The sequence below is a fragment of the Oryx dammah genome, unplaced genomic scaffold (genome assembly GCF_014754425.2).
Source record: "Oryx dammah isolate SB20612 unplaced genomic scaffold, SCBI_Odam_1.1 HiC_scaffold_18, whole genome shotgun sequence".
Lineage (NCBI taxonomy): Eukaryota > Metazoa > Chordata > Mammalia > Artiodactyla > Bovidae > Oryx > Oryx dammah.
In genome coordinates, this window is record NW_024070202.1 from 45,063,164 (window position 1) to 45,086,205 (window position 23,042).

Sequence of the window (23,042 nt, forward strand, 5' to 3'; positions counted from 1 at the left end):
CCCTGGCTACCCCGCTGGAGACCCGTGTGGAGAGAAGATGCCAGCTAGCCCTCAGCTGTTCCAGCCACTGCAGCTGAGCTGTTAGACAGAGGTCCTCTTGGTTCCTCCAGCCCCAGTCATCCCTTTAGAGTCTGTGGCTGCCTGAGAGACCCCAAGTGAGACACTCAGTTGAGCCTCACCTACACGGACAAACTGTGAGCAAATGTTTGGCAATGAGGCTCATATATCACTGAAGTGGTATGACTGTACATAGATAGGATGTTAGACAGGCATTATTGGTTTCCTGCCTGGTTTTAAGCAAAGTTCCATAAAGATAAAGTTTCTGGGAAGCCAAGTTTCAAAATGGTACTTTTTTTTTTTTTTAAGGTTTAGCTTTTACTAATAGAGGGAAAGCATATTTGGGTATAATGCAATAGGGAAAGGAAGGTACTAGGTAGGAATTATGGCAGCATGTGAATTTTTAAAAGGAGAAATCTTAGTGTGAAAATTCACCATGTAAGTTACTTGTGATTAGTTATTGAATAGGGTTATCTATTGGATCCAAAGACTCGTGTTTATCACATGACTAACTATGTTAGTGACCCAGGTGTGAGGTAATGGAAAGATCACACAACTGGGTATCAGAAGACTGAGTTCTGAGTCCAGACTGGGACTCACCGAACCGCACTCACATCTCTCAAATGTCACCTTCCCTGACAACCTACCTAAAAGAGCAACCTCAGCCCCTCCTGTCTCTTACCTGGCTTTCCCTGTCTTACAGCATGTCTCACTACTGATGTATTGCCTATTTCTCCTAGTAGAATATCAGCTCCATGAGAGCAAAGACTTTTTTGCTTCCATGTTCACTTCTGTTTTTAACTGCTGTGTCCCTAGCACCTAATAGGCATTCAATAAATATATGCTGAATAAGTGAGAATAAATGAACTTTTTAATCTGTTAAGTGAGGATAACACATATCAACATAACACATATCAACAGTGTTATTGTGAGCCATCAATTGACATGGTTGGTATAACAGTACTTAAAAAATTATAAGTGCAAGTAGAAAAGCAAGGATTATCACTGTGTTATACTTTTAAATGAATCATAAGAACTCATTTATGATAGCAATTCATTGAAGCTGAGTGCAGGCTTCCTCCTTCAACACTTGCTCCCTGGGTGAACTTTAGCTTGGAGAGCAACTCCTCTTCTCTGGGCTTCCCTGGAGATTCTTAGCTGGTACCTGGGGCAAGCCCTGATGGAATATGCCAGGTTCTTTCAATATCCAACATGTGGGCAAATGTCTGACTCTGTTCTTTTGCAAGGAGAGGAGAGGGTGGCAAGAAACAGACGGTACCAGGGACAAAAAGCCAGAGACACACAGAGAGATACAGAGTGAGCCAGGGATGATCAGAGAGGGACAGATGAGACCAGGAGAGGCTCGTAGTCACTCTTACTCCTCTAAATATAAAAAATAATAGTAAAGTTTAAAAAAATGTAGAATTAGATAAGAGAAAAACAGATGAAGCAAAGCAGCAATATGTGGTCTAAAACAAGAAAACTGGTTGAAATAATGAGCCACAGAGCTTTCAGTTAATGTGTCTAGACCATGCACTGTGTGCCAGGCACTACATGGACTGCTTTACCTGCACTGCTTCTCGTAGGTCTCACAACCGCCCCTCAGAAAGTCACTGATTACCATGCTTGCTTGGCAAAGGAGGAAACTGAGGCTTTGAGATGTGTGTGACTTGCCCAAGGTCACAAAGCTAGTAAATGACAGGCTAGATTTAGGTCATTTTGCTTTTAACTCCTATGCTACCCAGGAAGAGATCTATTAATAAAAAACTGCTAAGTGGAATGATGCTAAAGCTGAAACTCCAGTACTTTGGCCACCTCATGTGAAGAGTTGACTCATTGGAAAAGACTCTGATGCTGGGAGGGATTGGGGGCAGGAGGAGAAGGGGATGACAGAGGATGAGATGGCTGGATGGCATCACGGACTCAATGGACGTGAGTCTGAGTGAACTCCAGGAGTTGGTGATGGACAGGGAGGCCTGGCATGCTATGATTCATGGGGTTGCAAAGAGTCGGACATGACTGAGCGACTCAACTGAACTGAACTGAAGTGCTATATAGGAAAAAAAAGAAAAACCATTGTTGGTGGCACTGAAAAATGGTGCAACAATTACAGAAAACAGAATGGAGGTTCTCAAAAAATTAAACTAGAACTATCATATGATCTAGCAATGCCAATTCTATGTGTATATCCAAAATAACTAAAAACAGGGTCTTGAAGAGATATTTGTGTACTCATGCTCATAGCAGGATCAGTCACAGTAGCTAAGAGGTGGAAAGAACCCAAATGTCCATCAATGAAGATAAACAAAGTGTGGTACAGACACACTGTGGAATTTTATTCCATTTTAAAGAGAAAGGGAATCCTGTCACATGCTATAACATGAACCTTGATGATATTATGCTAAATGAAACAAGCCAGTCACAAAAAAGGCAAATAGTATATGATTCCACTTATGAGTACTAAAATAATCAGATTCATAGAGATAGAAAGTAGGGGCTGGAGGGAAAGCAGAATGGAGAGTTATTGTTTAACAGTATAGAGTTTCAGATTTGCAAGGTGAAAAAGTTCTGGAGATCTGTTTCACAACAATGTGACTGTACTTAGTATACTGAACTATGCACTTAATGATTAAAATGGTGAATTTTATGTTATTATTATTATTTTTACCACAATAACCTCTGCCACACATACACAAGCTAAAAAAAAAAAAACAAAACCCAAACCCTTAGCTATTTGATATAAAGGAGAAAATGATTTTTCATTTCAAGAATACTAAAGTAGAGGATATAAGATATCCATCCACTGATTATTCAAGTCATACTGTTACTTATAACTATTTTCCTACCCCAGAGGAAGTGTGCCAACAACATCCACATTGTACGATTCATGCAGGTTAAACCCAGCTGAAATGCCAGTTCCCATAACCACCTGAAAGAGACACAAACCTGAATGCATTTTGAGAAATAAACATTCAAACATCACAAAAATAAACTTCAAAGAACTTGTTAGCCAAGGCAAATCTATTCTCACACTTTCAGTTTTAAAAAGAAAAATTATAGTTAGCTCCCAGCATTTCTAACTTTTTCTAATGACCCTTCTCCACAACATTAAAGTGGACTCTACAGTCTCCTTGTGACCTGGAATTCTTTCCTCTTTACTTTGCTCTGTTTTATCCTGAGGCATTTGGCTAGTTGGCTACAAACAGAAAGAAGCTGTAAAACCTTCTAGGAGCTGGCTTGCATTTAGGACAAGTAAGATAAGGCTCCAGCCAAGGTGGCACAAACAAAGGACATGAAATATGTCTTGTGAGGGTGAAACAGTGACAGTGTATCATTGTAAAAGGTATGTTTGGATCTACAATTGTGGATCAGCATCCTGTGGATTCTGTCTCTAGGACAGCAGCACCAAGGTGGTTAGAGGTGCCCACCAGCACCTCCAGAAGCATGGCTGTCTTCTCCCATGTCTGTGGCAGAGTCAGAGCGAAACCGCCTGTCACTGAGTGTCCTTATATATAAGGTTTTCTGGATTTAGTCTGTGTGTGAAGTAAAAGCCTCAGTGAGATACAAGAAGAGAAAATAACAAAAGAGATGGCAACTTTCTTCATTCCAAAGAACAACTGCCTGTAGAATTTTCCGAGTGGGTTATGTACGAGCACAGGAATAGGGGTGGCCAGAGAAGGGAGCCAGTCCCCCATGGAGGGGCCTGCTGCAGGGAACCAACGAGAAGGTAAGCTCATGATCAGACACAGCAGCCTGCGAAGTCAAGGGCATGGCTGCTTCTGGCCCCATGATGAAATGCCTCTTTGTTGGTGGTAATGTCTGCCACCCTTAACTGCGTCTGTTGTGCATCTCGAACTGGGGGAGTGCCCCCAAATTCAAATCCACAGGATACACATGGCTCAAGTTTCTGGAGCATCAACTTTATGCAGTGGTAAATAATTTAAACTACAGCTTTCCTACCAACACACACAGATGCATTTTGAAACAGAATACGAAACCCCAAACAATTTTATGATAAGAAAGAAATTTTATGTTTAAAGAATCATGCAGATACTGTTCCCAAGTTTCCAGCATGGCTTCCTTCTTCCTTGTTCTGAGGAACACACAAATAAGTAAAAAACCCAAAACCCAAAACCAAAAAAACACAGGTTCACCATAATTACAATGAAAGAATTCTGGAGAACCATTGCTCTGGGAAACATGAAGGAAACTTTAAAGGGAATCTGGAAAGTGGACAGAGCTAGGAACCTCGGCCAGGAAAAACAATCTTCATTATTTACTTCATGATTAGGGATTGTCCTTCTCCTTTGCCATGCAAGGGAGCTGAGAACCTCCTGTTGTTCTCCAAGAGGAAACAGGAAATCTTTGTCAAACCCCAGTGATAGAACAGGTCTTGAGATGATGAGAAACAGTTCTATTTGGGTGTAGACGAGATGAAAGCAATGAAGAGGATCAAAGGCACGGGCTTCCTTGTGAGCTATACCAGTTGGTAGGTTTTGGGGCTGGAACTTCTTGCTAAATTTGGATCAGATACCTATCCTTTTTATTTCTTCTCCTGTGGGTTTCCAAACTCTACACCAAAGTGCCTCAGAGTCCCAAGGAGAGCTCACTGGGTCTGTGAGACTTTCATGGCAAATAGGGACACCTGTCAGATACCATGCAAACTTCTAGTTTGAGTAGTTCACAGTTTCCACATTAGTTCCTACTACATCGGTTTCAGTCATACCAAAGGTTTGCAAAGCCTTTGGTCACTGTGATTTAGAAAACAAGTACTACACAAAAATCAAAAGTGAACAGGAAATGAGGGTAGTGGTGCCTGATTCCCAGGTTCAAGGGGTTGTGCAGTGTCCACAAGCCACACAAATTCATTAATAAATTGCTGTGGTTATTTAAGAATGTAATAACACTTTATTTCAATTTATATGCATTATTTTTACAAACAGTTCTTAAGTTATTAGACATAAATATACATTAAATTGTTTGGACTTGGTTACTTAGTAAATGGAACTATTAGTTAGGTATTTCTTTTGACCTATGAGTGACAAGAATTAACAAAGTTTGGGAACCTTTGTCTTTTGCTCTTTTCAAACTAGAAACAGCTTAGTTTTTTCAAGTCATTAAAGTATTACATATTCATTATGAAACAATTAGACAATAAAAACTCTGAGAAAGAAAAATCTCCATAATTTCACTCAGATAATTTACATTCACATTTTTGTGGATAGTCTTCATCTATATTTTAAAAGTCACCCATGCGTATGTTTTAATGCTTTTCTTTTTTTTTGCTGTATTTGTAAAAGTTCCCCTTGACAAACTCCAACCTTCTCTTGGAGGAACAGAGAGAAAAAAGGTCTAACTTCTCTCTCCCCTGTCCCACTTCAAAACCCTTCACAGAAACAGCTAGGTGAACATGGCTGGAAGTTGACTTACCGCAAAGAACTCTAAAGGAATGGGTGCTGGCAATTTCTCTTTAAATCTCTCATTAAACTCCTTGCCACCCAACAGCAAACCAAAAACCATCAGCCCAACGCCTAGGGAATACACGTTGAGGTTTTTAACATTCTGCAACACAGCAACTGTACTCTGTAACACAGTGAACACTGGATGTTACATCAAGCAATAGCCACTGAATAGACAGTCTAGTGTTCTAATTCACACTAGCCATCCCAGTAGTGGACATTTCCAGTTAACAGTTCTCAGGCTGAAATCTCTCTCTGCAGCTTTCACCACTAGGAGTCATTTTTACCCAGCTATACAACTTTGTAGTTGTAATACCTACCCAACAATCATATATTACAGTGTTTTTTGCTACACTAATGTCTCAATGTAGGATTGTAAAATTCAGAAGAGTCACCCTGAAGCTGAATCCTGAGCATTAGGAAAGGATCATGGGTTATATCAGCATAATAATCTGAAAGCAAATATACAGAAAAACTTTTAGGAACTGAAAGTGGGAGAAATCATTTTTAGCAGATGAAAGAGGAATCAGGTGAGCTTCGAAGGCAAGAGAGTAGCTAAAACTTAGAAAGAAGCCCAGGAAACTTAAGAGAAGAAAGCCACTTAATTGTCTCCTGAGGCTGCAGTCTCGGCACCCCACGTGCAGTCAGTACTCATCTGGACCCTAGGCAGGTAGATGATCACCAAGCACTACAAACCTTTCCTATCAACGCCTAGAGCATTCTCTGGTGTGCCTCTCTGTCCTATTTCCTTTGTGACAAGGCAGTAAGAAGCATGTTACCAGCTATTATGGGAAATGAAGAATTTAGTTAGGAACTGTTCCCACAGTTGGAGGCTTCTCAGGTGGCTCAGTGGTAAAGAATCTGCCTGCCGATGCGGGAGATGCAGGAGCTGTGGGTTGGACGCCTGGCTCGGGAAGATCCCCTGGAGGAGGAAATGGCAACCCACTCCAGTATTCCTGCCCGGGAAATCCCATGCTCAGAGGAGCCTGCTGGGCTACAGTCCACAGCGTCACAAAGAGTTGGATATGACTGAGCATGCATGGACACCCACAGCTGGACTTCATTCTAATCAATGAAACACTCAATTTAATTGTCACTTCCTCAAAGCTACTTTCCTAGATCCCTAATCTAGTCAGTCAGTCAGTTCAGTCGCTTAGTCATGTCTCTTTTCGACCCCATGGACTGCAGCATGTCAGGCTTCCCTGTCCACCACCAACTCCAAGAACTTGCTCAAACTCATGTCCATTGAGTTGTGATGCCATCCAACCCATCTCATCCTCTGTTATCCCCATCTCCTCCTGCCTTCAATCTTTCCCAGCATCAGGGTCTTTTCCAATGAGTCAGTTTTTCGCATCAGGTGGCCAAAATAATGAACGTTCAGCTTCAGCATCAGTCCTTCCAATGAATATTCAGGACTGATTTCCTTTAGGATGGACTGGTTGGATCTCCTTGCCATCCAAGGGACTCTCAAGAGTCTTCTCCAACACCACAGTTCAAAAAATTCTTCAGCACTCAGCTTTCTTTATAGTCCAACTCTCACATCCATACATGACCACTGGAAAAATCACAGCTTTGACTAGACAGACCTATGTTGGCAAAGTAATGTCTCTGCTTTTTAATATGCTGTCTAGGTTGGTCATAGCTTTTCTTCCAAGGAGTGTCTTTTAATTTCATGGCTGCAGTCACCACGTGCAGTTATTTTGGAGCCCAAAAATAAAGTCTCTGACTGTTTCCATTGTTTCCTCATCTATCTGCCATGAAGTGATGGGACAAGATGCCATGATCATTGTTTTTTGAGTGTTGAGTTTTAAGCCAGCATTTTCACTCTCCTCCTTCACTTTCATCAAGAAGCTCTTTAGTTCTTGTTTTCTGCCATAAGCGTGGTTTCATCTGCATATCTGATGTTATTGATATTTCTCCGGCAATCGTGATTCCAGCTTGTGCTTCTTTCAGTACAGCGTTTCTCATGATGTACTCTGCATATAACTTAAACAAGCAGGTTGACGATATATAGCCTTGACGTACTCCTTTTGCATTTTGGAACCAGTCTGTTGTTCCATGTCTGGTTCTAACTGTTGCTTCTTGAAAAGTGAAAGTAAAGTCGTTTCATCATGTCTGACTCTTTGAAACCCCATAGACTGTAGCCTACCAGGCTACTCTGTCCATGGGATTTTTCAGGCAATAGTACTGGAGTGGATTGCCATTTCCTTCTCCAGGGGATCTTCCCAACCCAGGGCTTGGACCCGGGTCTCCGGCATTGTAGACAGATGCTTTTACCATGTGAGCCACCAGGGAAGCCCTTGACCTGCATACAGATTTCTCAAGAGGCAGGTCAGGTGGTCTGGTATTCCCATCTCTTGAAGAATTTTCCACATTTTCTTGTCCACACAGTCAAAGGCTTTGGCATAGTCAATAAAGCAGAAGTAGATGTTTTTCTGGAATCTCTTGCTTTTTCTATCATCCAACGGATGCCTGCAATTTGATCTCTGGTTCCTCTGCCTTTTCTAAATCCAGCTTGAACATTTGGAAGTCCACAGTTCACATACTGTTGAAGCCTCACTTGGGGAATTTTCAGCATTACCTTACTAGCATGTGAGATGAGTGTAATTGTGTGGTAGTTTGAACATTCTTTGGCATTGCCTTTCTTTGGGATTGGAATGAAAACAGACTTTTCCAGTCCTGTGGCCACTGCTGAGTTTTCCAAATTTGCTGGCATACTGAGTGCAGCACTTTCACAGCATCATCTTTTAGGATTTGAAATAGCGCAACTGGAATTCCAGTAGCTTTGTTCGTAGTGATGCTTCCTAAGGCGCACTTGACTTTGCGCTCCAGTGATGCTTCGTAAGGCCTATTTGTCTGGCTCGAGGTGAGTGATCACACTATCGTGGTTATCTGGGTCTTCAGATTCTTTTTTGTATAGTTCTTCTGTGTATTCTTGCCACCTCTTCTTAACATCTTCTGCTTTCTACCGTTTCTGTCGTTTATTATGCCCATTTTTGTATGAAATGTTCCCTTGGTATTTCTAATTTTCTTGACGAGATCTCTAGTCTTCCCCATTCTATTGTTTTCCTCTCTTTCTTTGCATTGATCACTGAGAAAGGCTTTCTTATCTCTCCTTGCTATTCTTTGAAACTCAGAATTTAGATGGGTATATCTTTCCTTTTCTCCTTTGCCTTTAGCTACTCTTCTTTTCTCAGCTATTTGTAAGGCCTCGACAGACAACCATTCCACCTTTTTGCATTTCTTTTTCTTGGGGATGATCTTGATCCCTGTCTCTTGTACAATGTCAGGAACCTCTGTCCATAGTTCTTCAGGCACTCCATCAGATCTAATCCCTTGAATCTATTTGTCACTCCCTCTGTATAATCATAAGGGATTCATACCTGAATGGTCTAGTGGTTTTTTCTACTTTCTTCAATTTAAGTCTGAATTTTGCAGTGAGTTCATGATCTGAGCCACAGTCAGCTCCTGGTCTTGTATTTTGCTGACTGCATAGAACTTCTTCATCTTTGGTTGCAAAGAATATAATCAGATTTCGGTATTGACCAGATTTCAGTTGTAACTTTGGAGTTTTCACAGGAGAAGATGAGTGCATGTTCTTCTACTCTGCCACCTTGTGTGTATGAATTATAGATCCAGAAAGTGAAGAGGAACTAAAAAGCCTCTTGATGAAAGTGAAAGAGGAGAGTGAAAAAGTTGGCTTAAAGCTCAACATTCAGAAAACAAAGATCATGGCATCTGGTCCCATCACTTCATGGGAAATAGATGGGGAAACAGTGGAAACAGTGTCAGACTTTATTTTTGGGGGCTCCAAAATCACTGCAGATGGTGACTGCAGCCATGAAATTAAAAGACGCTTACTCCTTGGAAGAAAAGTTATGACCAACCTAGATAGCATATTCAAAAGCAGAGACCTTACTTTGCCGACTAAGGTCCATCTAGTCAAGGCTATGGTTTTTCCAGTAGTCATGTATGGATGTGAGAGTTGGACTGTGAAGAAGGCTGAGCGCCAAAGAACTGATCCTTTTGAACTGTGGTGTTGGAGAAGACTATTGAGAGTCCCTTGGACTGCAAGGAGGTCCAACCAGTCCATTCTGAAGGAGATCAGCCCTGGGATTTCTTTGGAAGTAATGATGCTGAAGATGAAACTCCAGTACTTTGGCCACCTGATGCAAAGAGTTCACTCATTGGAAAAGACTTTGATGCTGGGAGGGATTGGGGGCAGGAGGAGAAAGGGATGACAGAGGATGAGATGGCTGGATGGCATCACTGACTCGATGGACGTGAGTCTGAGTGAACTCCAAGTGTTGGTGATGGACAGGGAGGCCTGGCATGCTGCGATTCATGGGGTCGCAAAGAGTCGGACATGAGTGAGCAACTGAACTCAACTGAACTGAATCTAAAGGTCTCCCTATTCAATTTTCATAGCAGCCTGATTTTTCTTTCATAGCACTTAACACAATTTATGCTTAATTACACATTTATGTGACTTGTTTTGGTTGCTAAGTCAGGTCTGACCGTTTTGTGACCCCATGGACTGTAGCCTGCCAGGTTCCTCTGTTCATGGAATTCTCCAGGCAGGAATACTGGAGTGGATTGCCATTTTCATCTCCAAGGGATCATCCTGACTCGGGGATCAAACCTGCATTTCCTGAAATAGCAGGTGGATTCTTCACCACTGAGCCACCTGGGCAGCCCATGTGTGTGTTTAGTGGTTTAGTATTTGTCTTCCCATTGTACTGGGGACTTCCCTATAGCTCAGAAGGTAAAGAGTTTGCCTGCAATGCAGGTGACCTGGGTTCAATCGCTGGGTCAGGAAGATACCCTGGAGATGCAAATGGCAATCCACTCCAGTATTCCTGCCTGGAGAATTCCATAGCAGAGGAGCCTGGTGGGCTACAGTCTATGGAGTTGCAAAGAGTCGGACACAACTAAGCAACTAATACATTTGTCTTCCCATTGAACTGTAAGCTCACTGCTCTAACACAGTGTGTGACACATGAATTCTTACAAAGGCCATATAGGTCTTTCATTCCAAAAATATCTTTAACAGCATTTCAGAAGTTTTGATAAGTAGCAGTTCCACTGTCATTTGGTTCTAATTATTCCATAATTTTCTCTTTATCCATGGGCTACTTAGAAATATGTTTTTAGTTTCCAAATGTATGGGGGTTTTAAGCCATCTTTAGTTATCGATTGCTAATTATATTGCACCATGTGAAACTGAATTTTTAGAAGTTGTGGTCTGCTGTATGTGACCATTTTCAACATGATCAATTATTACCATTGTTACCTACATGCTTGTAAGTAATTTATATTTTCTCTGTGTTGGGTGGAAGGGTCTATGTACATTATATTAGATTAAACTGGTTAGGTGTGTTAGTCAGATCCTTTATGGATTTCCAATTTTCGCCTGCTTGAGCAAGCAGTTTTTAAGAGAGAGATGTTATCCCAGAATGACTTTAAATTGACTTCCCTGGTGGCTCAGATGGTAAAGAACCTGCTTGTAATGCAGGAGAACATAAGAAACACAGGTTCAATCCTGGGTTGGGAAGATCCTCTGGAGGAGGATATGCCAACCCACTCTGGTATTGTTGCCTGGAAAATTCCACGGGCAGAGGAGCCTAGTGGGCTACTGTCCATGGGGTTGCAGAGTCAGACACGAATAAGCAACTTTCACTTTCACTTTCCCAAAGAGAACCTAATCTGATCTTATGGAAAAGCTGTCTCTGGAGCTAATTAGGCTAAAGTTGTAGCCACCAAATAAAGACCTGACAAAAAATTTCTCGTGAGGTAGGTGTGTGTGTTATGTGTGTTGGTCGCTCCGTCGTGCCCAACTCTTTGTGACCCCATGGACTGCAATCCATCAGGTTCCTCTGTCCATGAGATTTTCCCGGCAAGGATACTGGAGTGAGTTGCAATGAAATGAAACTTTAAGATTTAATTCCCCTTGTAATGCTCTTCTCAGAAAAGCCTTAGAATGACTAAATCTTCTCCATTCTACTGAAATTCTTAGAAATAAGCAAAGTGAGCCTTGAGATAGGGGAGAGAAGGAGGAAAAACAAAGAAGGGAAACAAGTACAAGTAAGTCGGGAAGTTGCTTACTTACATACACCACTGAAAAGATCCCACTGTACCGCTTTGTTTTAACTCCAAACAGGTATTTTAACATGGAGGTGAAGACATGCACGGCTGCAGCAGTGGTAAACCCACGGACCAGGGGCTCCGTGAGATATATGGCCACAAATCCAAATCTACAGACACCTAGGCAAAACTTTTTTTTTTTTTTTTTAATGACAAAGAGACAAATAAATCACGTGATAGATCAGGAAGTTAAATCCAACAGAAAACATCCCAAAGTTTTTTCTGGACCACTTTCTAACACTACAAATTTGTATCTATAGCAGGTAAGTAGCTAACAAATCAGTTAGTGGTTCTCCAGAAAACAACAACATTTGGAGGGGCCTGGAGCCCCATGAAGCACTGGGCACCCTTTTTATGCTCCCTGTCCCTCAGAAGTGGGGGCACACTTAGTCATCTCATTGCTTGCTCCTTCCAGGCAGATAAGAAATGCCTTTTCCCATTACCAGCCCACCCTGCTTCAAGCTAGTCTTGCTTTTAGAACCTCTAAAGTACCCAACGGAAGCTAGCTAGTTCCTGCTACTGCTGCTGCTAAGTCACTTCAGTCGTGTCCGACTCTGTGCGACCCCATAGACGGCAGCCCACCAGGCTCCCCCGTCCCTGGGATTCTCCAGGCAAGAACACTGGAGTGGGTTGCCATTTCCTTCTCCAACACATGAAAGTGAAAAGTGAAAGTGAAGTCACTCAGTCGTGTCCGACCCTCAGCGACTCCATGGACTGCAGCCTACCAGGCTCCTCCGTCCATGGGAGTTTCCAGGCAAGAGTACCAGAGTGGGATGCCATGCCTTCTCCGAGTTCCTACTCTATATCAATTTAAGTAAAGCATGCAGTGGGACTGGCATTCTTGAGCTACAAACCCTAAGCTCTGGAGTTTTGCTGACCCTGCCCATGACCAAACAACCAGGGGTACTCAAAAGGTATTTATTAAATGAGCAAATGAGAGCTTATTTCCACATCTGTGGGTCTTACCTGAATGATTCCTGAAAGTAAGGTCACAGACATGGCGACTTTTACTCTCAAGGCATCTCTTGCCTCTGTCCCGTTGGTTGCATTTACTCCTCCTGGAATGACTATATCATCTGGTACTAATCGAACAGCCACACCACCTATCATCAGGCTAATAACTGCAAATGGACCTGAAATAATGAAGTATTAATCAGAGAAATGATTTTCAGCATATCTGATATGATTGTTGCCAGTATCCCAGGAGAGACAGGTGAGGTCAATAAACCCTCACTGAAATAGCACTGTACAGTGACAGAATCTTCCATTCCATACACTCTTCTAGAACTTTGACATTTTCCCATGAAGAGGTGGCCTAATTCCTCTCTGCTTGAATCTGGGTGGACTTGTGGCATGCTAGTAACCAAGAGAATGCAGCAGAAGTGATACTGTGTGACCTGTGAGGCTACATAACACAAGATGGTATGACTTCTGCCTGAGAGCTGCGCTGCTTGCTTGTGCTCCAACCCTGTGTATGAGAAAGCCCCAGAAAGGACCCCATGGAGAGAGGGTGGGGTGAGGTAAGAATAGAGGGAGAGGGAGAGGGAGACCCACCTCCTGTAGCTGCTCTGGCTCCAGCTCCCACCTGACTCTCAACTGCTTGAGAGGTGCTGAGCCAAAACCGTCCAGTTGAGCCCTTCCCAAATCCTGACCCACAGAAACTTTGAGAGATAATCAAATGATTGTTTTTAGCTGCTAAATTTGGGGCATGTTTGTTACCTAGCAATGAACATCTGAGACGTGTGTGTGTGTGTGTGTGTGTGTGTGTCTGTGTTGGCTGGTAGCATCCTCAGACAGCACCAACACTATTATGAAACCCATGTAAACCTGATCCTAAATACACTAAAGAGAAACCATGTACAATTCAGTGTCTAAAATAAGATGCAGATGCAATGTATGCATAGCAATAGGAACTTGAAGTATCATTAATAAATAAAAAGAAAACACAGATGCAAGCAAATTGTATTATGAACTGAAATACTTACATCACAGATTTCTTGTCTGTTTAGACAAGAAAACTGTCTTTTTTTATTATGCCCGTATTATAAGAAAGCTATTAATTCTAGAAATCTTGAGGGAGAGTGTATTTTTTAAAAGCACCTATTGGGCATACAGTAACAAAAGTTTGATATCCTAATAACAAACATGCTATTTCTTTAGCACATTGCAAAGCTGGGAAATCCAAAAGGAAAGGTAATAAAACATCAACTATAAGGTTTACCTATGGATACGTGTCGCGAGGTTCCAAAAAAACAATACATGATAACGGGGTAAAATGAAGAGTATAGGCCAAACACTGGAGGCACAGCTGCCAACATTGCAAAGGCTAAACCTGTGGGATTAAGACCAAACAGAAATGGGAGATCATTAGAATACAGTGGGCTCTGTGTATTTCTCTCCTGGTTCTTTACGACGAACAAATGAAATCCATGTTAATTTAAGCTGATGTGTCTCAGTGTGCCCACACTCCTGTCCCACTCCTACACAGAATCTTGTATTTGTGCTCAGAGAGTCCAGGCTGAGACAGTATTCCTTGTCATTCCCTCGTCACCAGGAGTAGATTTTTTTCTGCTTTAATCTTTCCCAAATTAGATATGGGCAGAAAGTCTTACTTGACTGGCACGGCTGTAATCTGCTGTTAATTCCCAAAGGCCAGCTGTTTCTCCAGTGGGGTGCTTTGAGGGTTCTCTGGAGACCCCTTTTCAATGAGGAACTTCAAGGGTAGCATTCTCTGGGAGATGTAACACCCCTCCCCCTAATCTTGGCCCCTTCCACGTTCCAGGTCTTACACCTCCTCCAGGTTCTTTCTGCTGGCAGCTGCTTATGCTGTAGGCAGTCTTCTTGGGCAGGTTAATTTCAAAAGAGCCAAGCCTGGTTACCTCCTAAAGCACCCGTAGTGCTTTAGCCCCAGGAAACTTTGCAAGTGCAGGCCACATTCTGCTGCTCTAGGTGGTTCACACCATTCCACCTGTAGATTTACTTTTCCAGCAATAGTGCTCACAAACTTCAAGCGACACGTATCCAGTGCTCCAAGTGGTTCTGTTGCAGTCCTTCTTTCCTTCCTTGACATTAGGTGGAGGGTAAATGCATACAGCTTTTTTGTCTTTCTCTAGAAAATTCTCATTCCTAATCTAATGTCAGTCTCCTTGTCCCTCACATGCCCAGCTTCCTCATTCTCCTCCAAATCAATCCAACAGCCAGTCCTGCTGATTTTACCTATAAAACATAGCATGTGTGTTTCCAATTCTTTCCATTTTTACAGCTACTGCTGGGAGCCAGCATGGGGAATCCCGCTCATGGCAAAGGTCATGAGGAATGGGGCCTGACAAAATGCAAAGGTGGGATCAGGCCTCAGGGGTCCCCCTGGGTTTTCTCGAGCATCTACCCCCAGAACCAAAATCTGTCTGCCTTACTATATTATGCCTTTCACCAACTCCTCTGACATTAACAGAGGGCTATCCCTCACCACCTTTTTCTGGAAAAAGTTAATTTAGAGCTTTTAGATAATAAATCTCCTGGGCATAATAAGAGCGTTTCAATCCAGAAACCCCTCTGATGGCTTTCTAGCCTGCCTGACAGGTTTGTCCGGACTCTTACAGCTGCGCATGTGATTGTTTGCGGCCTCCCGACTGCAAGAGGCACAGGAAGCTTAAAACATCCTAGAAATGTAGGGGATTCCGAGGAGTCAAAATCATTAGAATAGGACTGATTAAGGGTTTCATTGTTGAGCCAATACTTGCTGCCAAGTTTTCATATCTTTTATTTGTTGATATAGTTGGTATGTAGAAAAAACAGGTAGTAGCCCTGGTATTAGCAACATTAGATCTTTGAGTTAAGTACTTTCTTTGTTATAACCCGCTGCACATTTGTTCTACAGGAATGTAACTTTATTTAGTACTTTGAGGGTGATGCAGATTAAAGAAAAAACACTTCAAGGGAAAATGAGTTTTCTGGTTGATAGACATTTATCTAGGAAAAGAGCCATAAAAATGTTAACAGCCCCCCTGGCCAGAAGATGATGTAAAACCACCTGAGACCTTTTGTATATGGGAAGGTATGCAAAAAGAAAGCCTGGTCTCAATAAGGATCAGGACTGCTGCCCCTGCATAACTCTGCATATTCCATTATTTTTTAATGTACAACCTGGGGTATATAAGCTGCTTTTGAAACTAAAGTTGTGGGTCTGGCACCAATGCTTGGCTCCCCCATGTCGTTCTTTTCTCCCCTTTCAGGCTGAATTTCCATCTGGAGCACAGAGACTCTCCGTGTCTATTTATTTGCCCTGGCTTCTAAGACCCATGCGAGAGGGAGCCCAAGGCGGGGCACTCTCTGCTATTCAAGGGGCACCGGTGGCCTACGTAGACGGTGCAAGCCCCTTGTCTCGGAGCTTTATTGGTCTCCTGTGTAAACCAAGTTATTCAGCATCTTTTCTCCACTAATTTTCCTACTACACTATTCTTTCCTAATCTCTCTTTATAAATAAGTCTCTCCTCGCTGACTCCGTCCCCACTTTGAATTCCCTGGATCCACCAGGGCTGGACTCCGGCAAGCTACCATCTTTATCAAAATGGAAGAAGCTCCAAAAAACGTTGCAGAATGACATTTCAGTGAAAACACAACTGCAAAATCCTAGAATTTCTCTGAAGCATTTGTCTGCGTGCGCTCATTGCAGCCATTTCCTGAAGCTCTGTCAGTCCAACTTGACTGAACGTCAGTCTAGATCCTATTTCCCACTTCAGATGCTGAGTTTACCTTTGCTCCTTCCCTCACCCTCACCTCTGCCTTTAAATATGTCCCTTTCTCTGTCCTCTGGTGCTAAATGGTTATGGAGAATGTCCTAAACCTGATTTAAAACTTTGTTTAACAGATTTACTAGATTCAACAACTCAGTTACTTGGCAAATTGAAAATCCAACTAATTGATCACTGGGGAATCTTTTTTTTAAATTTATCATTTGGTAATTACTTTTCAGGAAACTGGAGAGGGAATAGTTTTTCCGGCCAGCTAACCTAGAGGCTCCAAATAGGAAAAGGAGTACGTCAAGGCTGTATATTGTCACCCTGCTTATTTAACTTCTATGCAGAGTACATCATGAGAAACGCTAGACTGGAAGAAGCACAAGCTGGAATCAAGATTGCTGGGAGAAATATCAATAACCTCAGATATGCAGATGACACCACCCTCATGGCAGAAAGTGAAGAGGAACTAAAAAGCCTCTTGATGAAAGTGAAAGTGGAGAGTGAAAAAGTTGGCTTAAAGCTCAACATTCAGAAAACGAAGATCATGGCATCTGGTCCCATCCCTTCATGGGAAATAGATGGGGAAACAGTGGAAACAGTGTCAGACTTTATTTTTTGGGCTCCAAAATCACTGCAGATGGTGACTGCAGCCATGAAATTAAAAGACGCTTACTCCTTGGAAGAAAAGTTATGACCAACCTAGATAGCATATTGAAAAGCAGAGACATTACTTTGCCAACAAAGGTCCATCTAGTCAAGGCTATGGTTTTTCCAGTGGTCATGGATGGATGTGAGAGTTGGACTGTGAAGAAAGCTGAGAGCTGAAGAATTGATGCTTTTGAACTGTGGTATTGGAGAAGACTCTTGAGAGTCCCTTGGATGGCAAGGAGATCCAACCAGTCCATTCTGAAGGAGACCAGCCCTGGGATTTCTTTGGAAGGAATGATGCTGAAGCAGAAACTCCAGTACTTTGGCCACCTCATGCAAAAAGTTGACTCATTGGTAAAGACTCTGATGCTGGGAGGGATTGGGGGCAGGAGGAGAAAGGGATGACAGAGGATGAGATGGCTGGATGGCATCACTGACTCGATGGACGTGAGTCTGAGTGAACTCCGGGAGTTGGTGATGGACAGGGAGGCCTGGCGTGCTGCGATTCATGGGGTCGCAGAGTCGGACATGACTGAGCGACTGAACTGAGCTGAACCTAGAGGCTTGTCAAGCCATTATCCCCTTTTGATTACACTGAATCACTGTTGCCTCTAACTGGCTTCCCTACATTCATTCTGGTGCCACTCCCATCAACCAAGTCCCTTCCCCACACAACAGAGATCTCAGCAAAAACAAAACAAAACAAAAAAACCCAAGGGGAAAGCAAGCTGACAAGCTTTCACTGGACTCAGAATGGAACCCAAAAGAGCCTATCAAGGCTATGCAGACCTGCTGCTGCCCACCTGGCCAGCCACTGGCCCCTCATTCCCCTTACTCCTAGCACACTGCCTGTCCCAGAATTCTTCAAACACCCAATTCTTTTCCTGCTAACTGTCTTCACACATGCTATTGCTTCTTCTTGAAATGTATTTCTTCTCATTCTTTATCTGCCTCCTACTCATCCTTCAGGTCTCATCCTCAGCTCAATCTCACCTTTTTTTCCCCCCATGTGGAAGTATGAAATATTAATTTTTTAGATATCAGACAAGAACAGAGCTAAATAATCCAATTCTATTGCAGCACTGTAAAAAAAAATCCCTTTACCACAGTGTAAGATTTAAATGCATATGCACAAGGGTACATATGATATAAAATGTAGTAAGGTGGCTGCCTCCCTGCCAAGTACTTCCAGTCCCTATTTAGGTCCTATTGCAATACTGTTCAATCTCACTTTCTTAATGGGGTTCTGTGACTTATCTACTTCAATTAGGTCCCCTTATTATTATCATGTCAGAGTGCCCTGTATCTTTTTTCATAGTGTTTACCACCATTTGTACACAAACATTTATGTGTATTTTTATTTATTTCATGCTTCTCTCCCTAACGGGATAGTTAGTTCCATGAAGACAGGGAGGGCCAGGTTACACACGTGTGAACAGATGAATAAATCAATGAGCATTTTCTTAAATTCTTGTATCTCTATAAAATTATACAACTGCAGAGGACTTCAGTATATCATGGTACCTTATAATTAGATATGGACTTAGTCAAGAACCTGTTTTTAAAAATGGAGTATAGTTGATTCAAGGACAGCTTCTAACAACATGTCCATGGAGTTAGAAATTAATTTAGCAAAGGACAGGCAATGCCCCACCAGTTCCTAAATGTATGGATCTGTAAATGTATCACCAAATTCTGCAACTAAAAGCTCTGAGGCTTTTAAAGGGTAAAATGTTTCTGAAGAATTGCTCTAGACAGGAAAAGGTGCTAGAACAATGTGATAAAAATTATAAATTTAAAATCATGATGAAATTAAACAGAACAAACTTAACACAATTGTTTGAGATGATATCAGAGGAAGAAAAAAAAGAAATATATTCTACTGACCTTGAGGAAGCTGCAGCACCCCTGTGCTTATGCCTGAGACCAAGTCACCTAACACATACTCCTTGAATTTGTATGCAGGCAACCACTTGGTTATGGGGAGGAACATGTAAATGATATTTCGTATTTTCTTAGGAGTACATCTGGAAGGACAAAGAAATAGATAAATGAGAACCATTTCTGTAGAATTCACATCAAGGCATTTTTCCCTTCCTTATATTTTGGAACAAAAAGGAAAAATTCAGACTGGTGATGAGAGTGATTTTTCTATTCTGCAGAGGTCAGAGAGAACAGCTGCTTATTATTTTTTTAGAAAAAATAGGAACATCTGAATTGGCTCCATTCTAATGCTCCACAACTGACCATGAAAAATAAGAAAAAGTTAGCTTCAAAATAGTTGAGATATCCCAGAAGCCATTATTTCAATAGGTGAAATCTTTAATGTGCTTTCTGTGTTGATGTAAAGTATGGGAAGTACTTACCCACTGAGTTAACTTTTGATTGTGGAAACACTGACCAGCACCTACCCACTTAGTTTTCCCTTTTCTTTTTTTTCAAAAACATTTTTATTTTGTATTGGGGTATAACCGATTAACAATGTGTGATAGTTTCAGGTGAATAGCAAAGAGACTCAGCCATACAAATATATCTAAGTTTTCCCTTATAAAATGAAAGGAATTCACACAGGTATTATGAGCTTTATAAACATGTGTTCAATGCTTTAGGGTGTTTAATTAGGTAAACTCAAAACACCATCTGTTACTGTAGCTGAGTCTATGCCTGGCTGTCTTGGTTAGGTGGAACACCATGGTAATAAAATCAAGGCATTATATTTAATCCCTGGATGTTTTAATTAACTTTGATACAGAGACTATATTATGGGCTTTGGCCAGTCCTCTTGCTGGTCGATGCCTGTAAGAGTATAGACAGATGAATTCCATTACCACTGTGACAGTCTCAAGGCCTCCTGGTGACAAGGAAGCAATTTATTCCATTTAAAAGGATAATGCATTATTGTGAAGTGTTAGTCGCTCAGTCGTGTCTGACTCTTTGGGACCCCATGGACTGAAGCCCACAGGCTCCTCTGTCCATGAGATTCTCCAGGCATGAATACCGGTATGGGTTGCCATGCACTTCTCCAGGGGATCTTCCCTACCCAGGGATCGAACCTGAGTCTACTGCATCTCCTGCATTGGCAGGTGGGTTCTTTACCACTAGTGCCACCTAGGAAGCCCACGCATGGTATTTTATATAGTGTCTTTAGTGGTTAAAAGTACTCGGTAATTAGATGTGGAAAGATATTGGAAGCAAAAATGTAAGGCAACTATGGCAAGAGCAATGAATCTGAGTAAAACAAACTAGATTTGATAGCAGTCTCCCTGTTTAGAAAACTGAGACATTAATAATAGCTACATATATATAGTGCTTTCCATGTGCCTTGCATGTGCATAAATTAATAGATTTTAACCTCAGTAACCCAATGATGTAAACACTATTATTATTCCCATTTTTCAGAGGAAGAAACCAGTGCGCAGCTGATAGGTGGTTGGGATTAGGATTAAAACTCAGGTAGTCTTGACTCCAGTGTATGTATTTTTAACCTCTCATGATGTCATACCTAGAGCACAGAGTCACTGCGAAGCTTAAATGAACACAGCACAGGAGCTGTGGTCTCAGTGGTTCAGGAGGCAGCAATCAGATAGTTTGCACAATGAGGTGCGTAATCGGGCACCAAGGTATCATCAGTCCCAGGCCTGCCACATTACTGTATCCGTGTTTTCAAAATGAAGAGTCACAAGACACTGAATGTCTTTGATAGCTTCAGTTGGGGACTTCCATTCATAGATTCATACATAGAGTAGAAGCAGGAAAACGACTAGAGTGGTTGGAACATTCCTGAAATGGAAGAGGTGGATATTTTTTCAGCAGGGGGAAAGATCAAGCCATTTTATTGAGGGGCTTTGGAGGAGAGTTGACAGGTTAGGAAGACAATGAGATCCTATGTCATTCTCCTGGCTGGGATCTCCCCAGCTTCACAGTCACTGAAAGCAGTGGATATTTTAAAGGTGTGTGGAGAACTGAAAAGTGGATTGTTTATATAAACCTTTATATGACATAAGGCATAGTTGGAATTTCAAACAGTGAAATGCATAATAAAGCTTGTGTTCCATCAAATATCTGCCACTGAATGTAGATGTGGACATCTGAATGAACCATGTGGACAGCTCTGCAAATCACGAGTGCTCATCATTTGCTTTTTCCTCCACATCACAGATTCTCTTTGTACATCTGACCTTGCTTCTCTCGTAACTGAATGACAGAATAAAGGAAACAGGCTGAAAGAACATACGTGAATGCCTGTTTCAGCTTATCCCCGATGGAATCCGAAACCTTATCCTTCTTGTGCAATCTTTCTTGGAGGACCGGATGACTAAAGATAGGTCTTTCCACATAGTACCGCTGGGTTGCTCCAAGGATTTCATTTTCTTCAGCATGATCCATAGTATTCAGAAATTATTCATCAACAGCAGGAGACAAGCATTTCCTGAGTGTCACTAAGGGAGAAAATAAAAACTCTTTCAGATGCCAAAACCTTACAGATGATTGTTTCCTGCCATCTCTTCCTAGCAGTGTTCTTGTAAGCTCTCTAATGACTTTTTCATCTTTGAATACCCAGAGCACCGAACCTAGTGATCTGGACAGAGCAGGCACAAATAAATGAAAGGAAATTAAGGTCAATAAGAAACATATGACATTTCTTCCCAGGGCAATTAGTGGGTAATGTGTATACTTTAAACAAAGGATTGTATTAAATTCAGTGGACAAATATTGCAGCAATTGGCTCTAAGTCAATATTAATGAAACAGTGATTTAGGCTGACTCTAACAATTTATGTGTCAAAGAAACAGAAAAAAGAGCAAGACCAGTCCTTAAACTGACTCCAAGTTTATTGAAGGTACATTAGCCTCCTTCCCAATTCTGTACTCACATATGGTTACTCCTTACATTATTCTGTGGTTCAGAGTTGAGGCTTATATGCGCAAGACTATTAGGATGACTGATATTCCTATACCTACATCTATATATCTACTTATCTACATAATGAATACTACTCATATGAGTAAAAGAAATGTTTAAGGAACAAAAACCCAATATGCTTCTGCACAGAGCAATATGTTAACTGCAGCTTTATGACAATGAAAAATCAGAAAAACCTAAATGTCTACATAAATTTTTGAATAGTCATAAATTGAACACTACACAGTAATTTTAATAAATGAACTAAATCTATATATGTCATCATCATAAACCTCAAAAACATAATTTTCAATAAAAGTGTAAGGCACAGCTGGGTACTTCAAGAATGCAATTACTTAAAGTTTAAAAAACTTACAAAGCAATTATATATTTTGTTTATGTGCGCACATATATGTAGTGAATGTGTAAAAGCATGTATGACAATGATAAACACTAAGATCAGGATGGTGTCGCTTCTGGAGAGAAGGGGAACAGAAAGGGAACTTCAACTGACAGTATCTGCAATGTTTAGTCTGTACAAAAGAACTGGCACAAATAGAGCAAAATGTTAATGGTAAGTAAACTGGTGATTGTGGTTGGTACATGATTCTTTGCAGTTGTAAATTTGAAAGATATATTTTATAATAAAAAATAAGTGTACAACAACCAAAGCCATGAGTCTCCACTGAAGGAAGTAAAGGGCAGAGGAGCTGGGGGTTAGCATGCTGATGCTTAGTCGCTTCAGTTATGTTTGACTCTTTGTGACCCCACAGACTGTAGCCCACCAGGCTCCTCTGTCTATGGGATTTCCCAGGCAAGAATACTGGAGTGGGTTGACAGTTCCCTCCCCAGGGGTTAGCATGAGTTAATGGTTAGGTGCCAGTGTGGTAACTGCAGGTGGGTGCTGGATTACTGATGCTGATCAATACAATTTGCTCATGGTGAAAAGATCAATATTCATCAAACTGAAATTACACTCAAATTAAATCATGTTTGTGTGACCAACCAGAAAACATCACACAAAACAAAAGCCTAGGTCCAAGGAGGTTGAAAATTTAAAAGTCTATAATAAAGGGGAATTCTAGCAGCAAAT

At 41.5% G+C, this 23,042-nt stretch overlaps 1 protein-coding gene across 2 annotated transcripts in view; it reads right to left on the reverse strand.

The window, feature by feature from the left end:
- The window catches only part of SLC26A5 (solute carrier family 26 member 5), a 36,491-nt gene extending 15,058 nt beyond the window's left edge, over positions 1-21,433 (reverse strand). For both annotated transcript variants that reach the window (XM_040260780.1, XM_040260779.1), the window contains exons 1-7: positions 21,282-21,433; positions 18,935-19,074; positions 13,882-13,992; positions 12,627-12,793; positions 11,626-11,790; positions 5,488-5,640; positions 2,904-2,986 (exon numbers count right to left, since the gene is read on the reverse strand). In XM_040260780.1, the coding sequence (XP_040116714.1) occupies positions 2,904-2,986; positions 5,488-5,640; positions 11,626-11,790; positions 12,627-12,793; positions 13,882-13,992; positions 18,935-19,074; positions 21,282-21,433 (971 nt within the window). The remainder of the gene's footprint in view (positions 1-2,903; positions 2,987-5,487; positions 5,641-11,625; positions 11,791-12,626; positions 12,794-13,881; positions 13,993-18,934; positions 19,075-21,281) is intronic.
- Between the last annotated feature and the right edge of the window lie 1,609 nt (positions 21,434-23,042).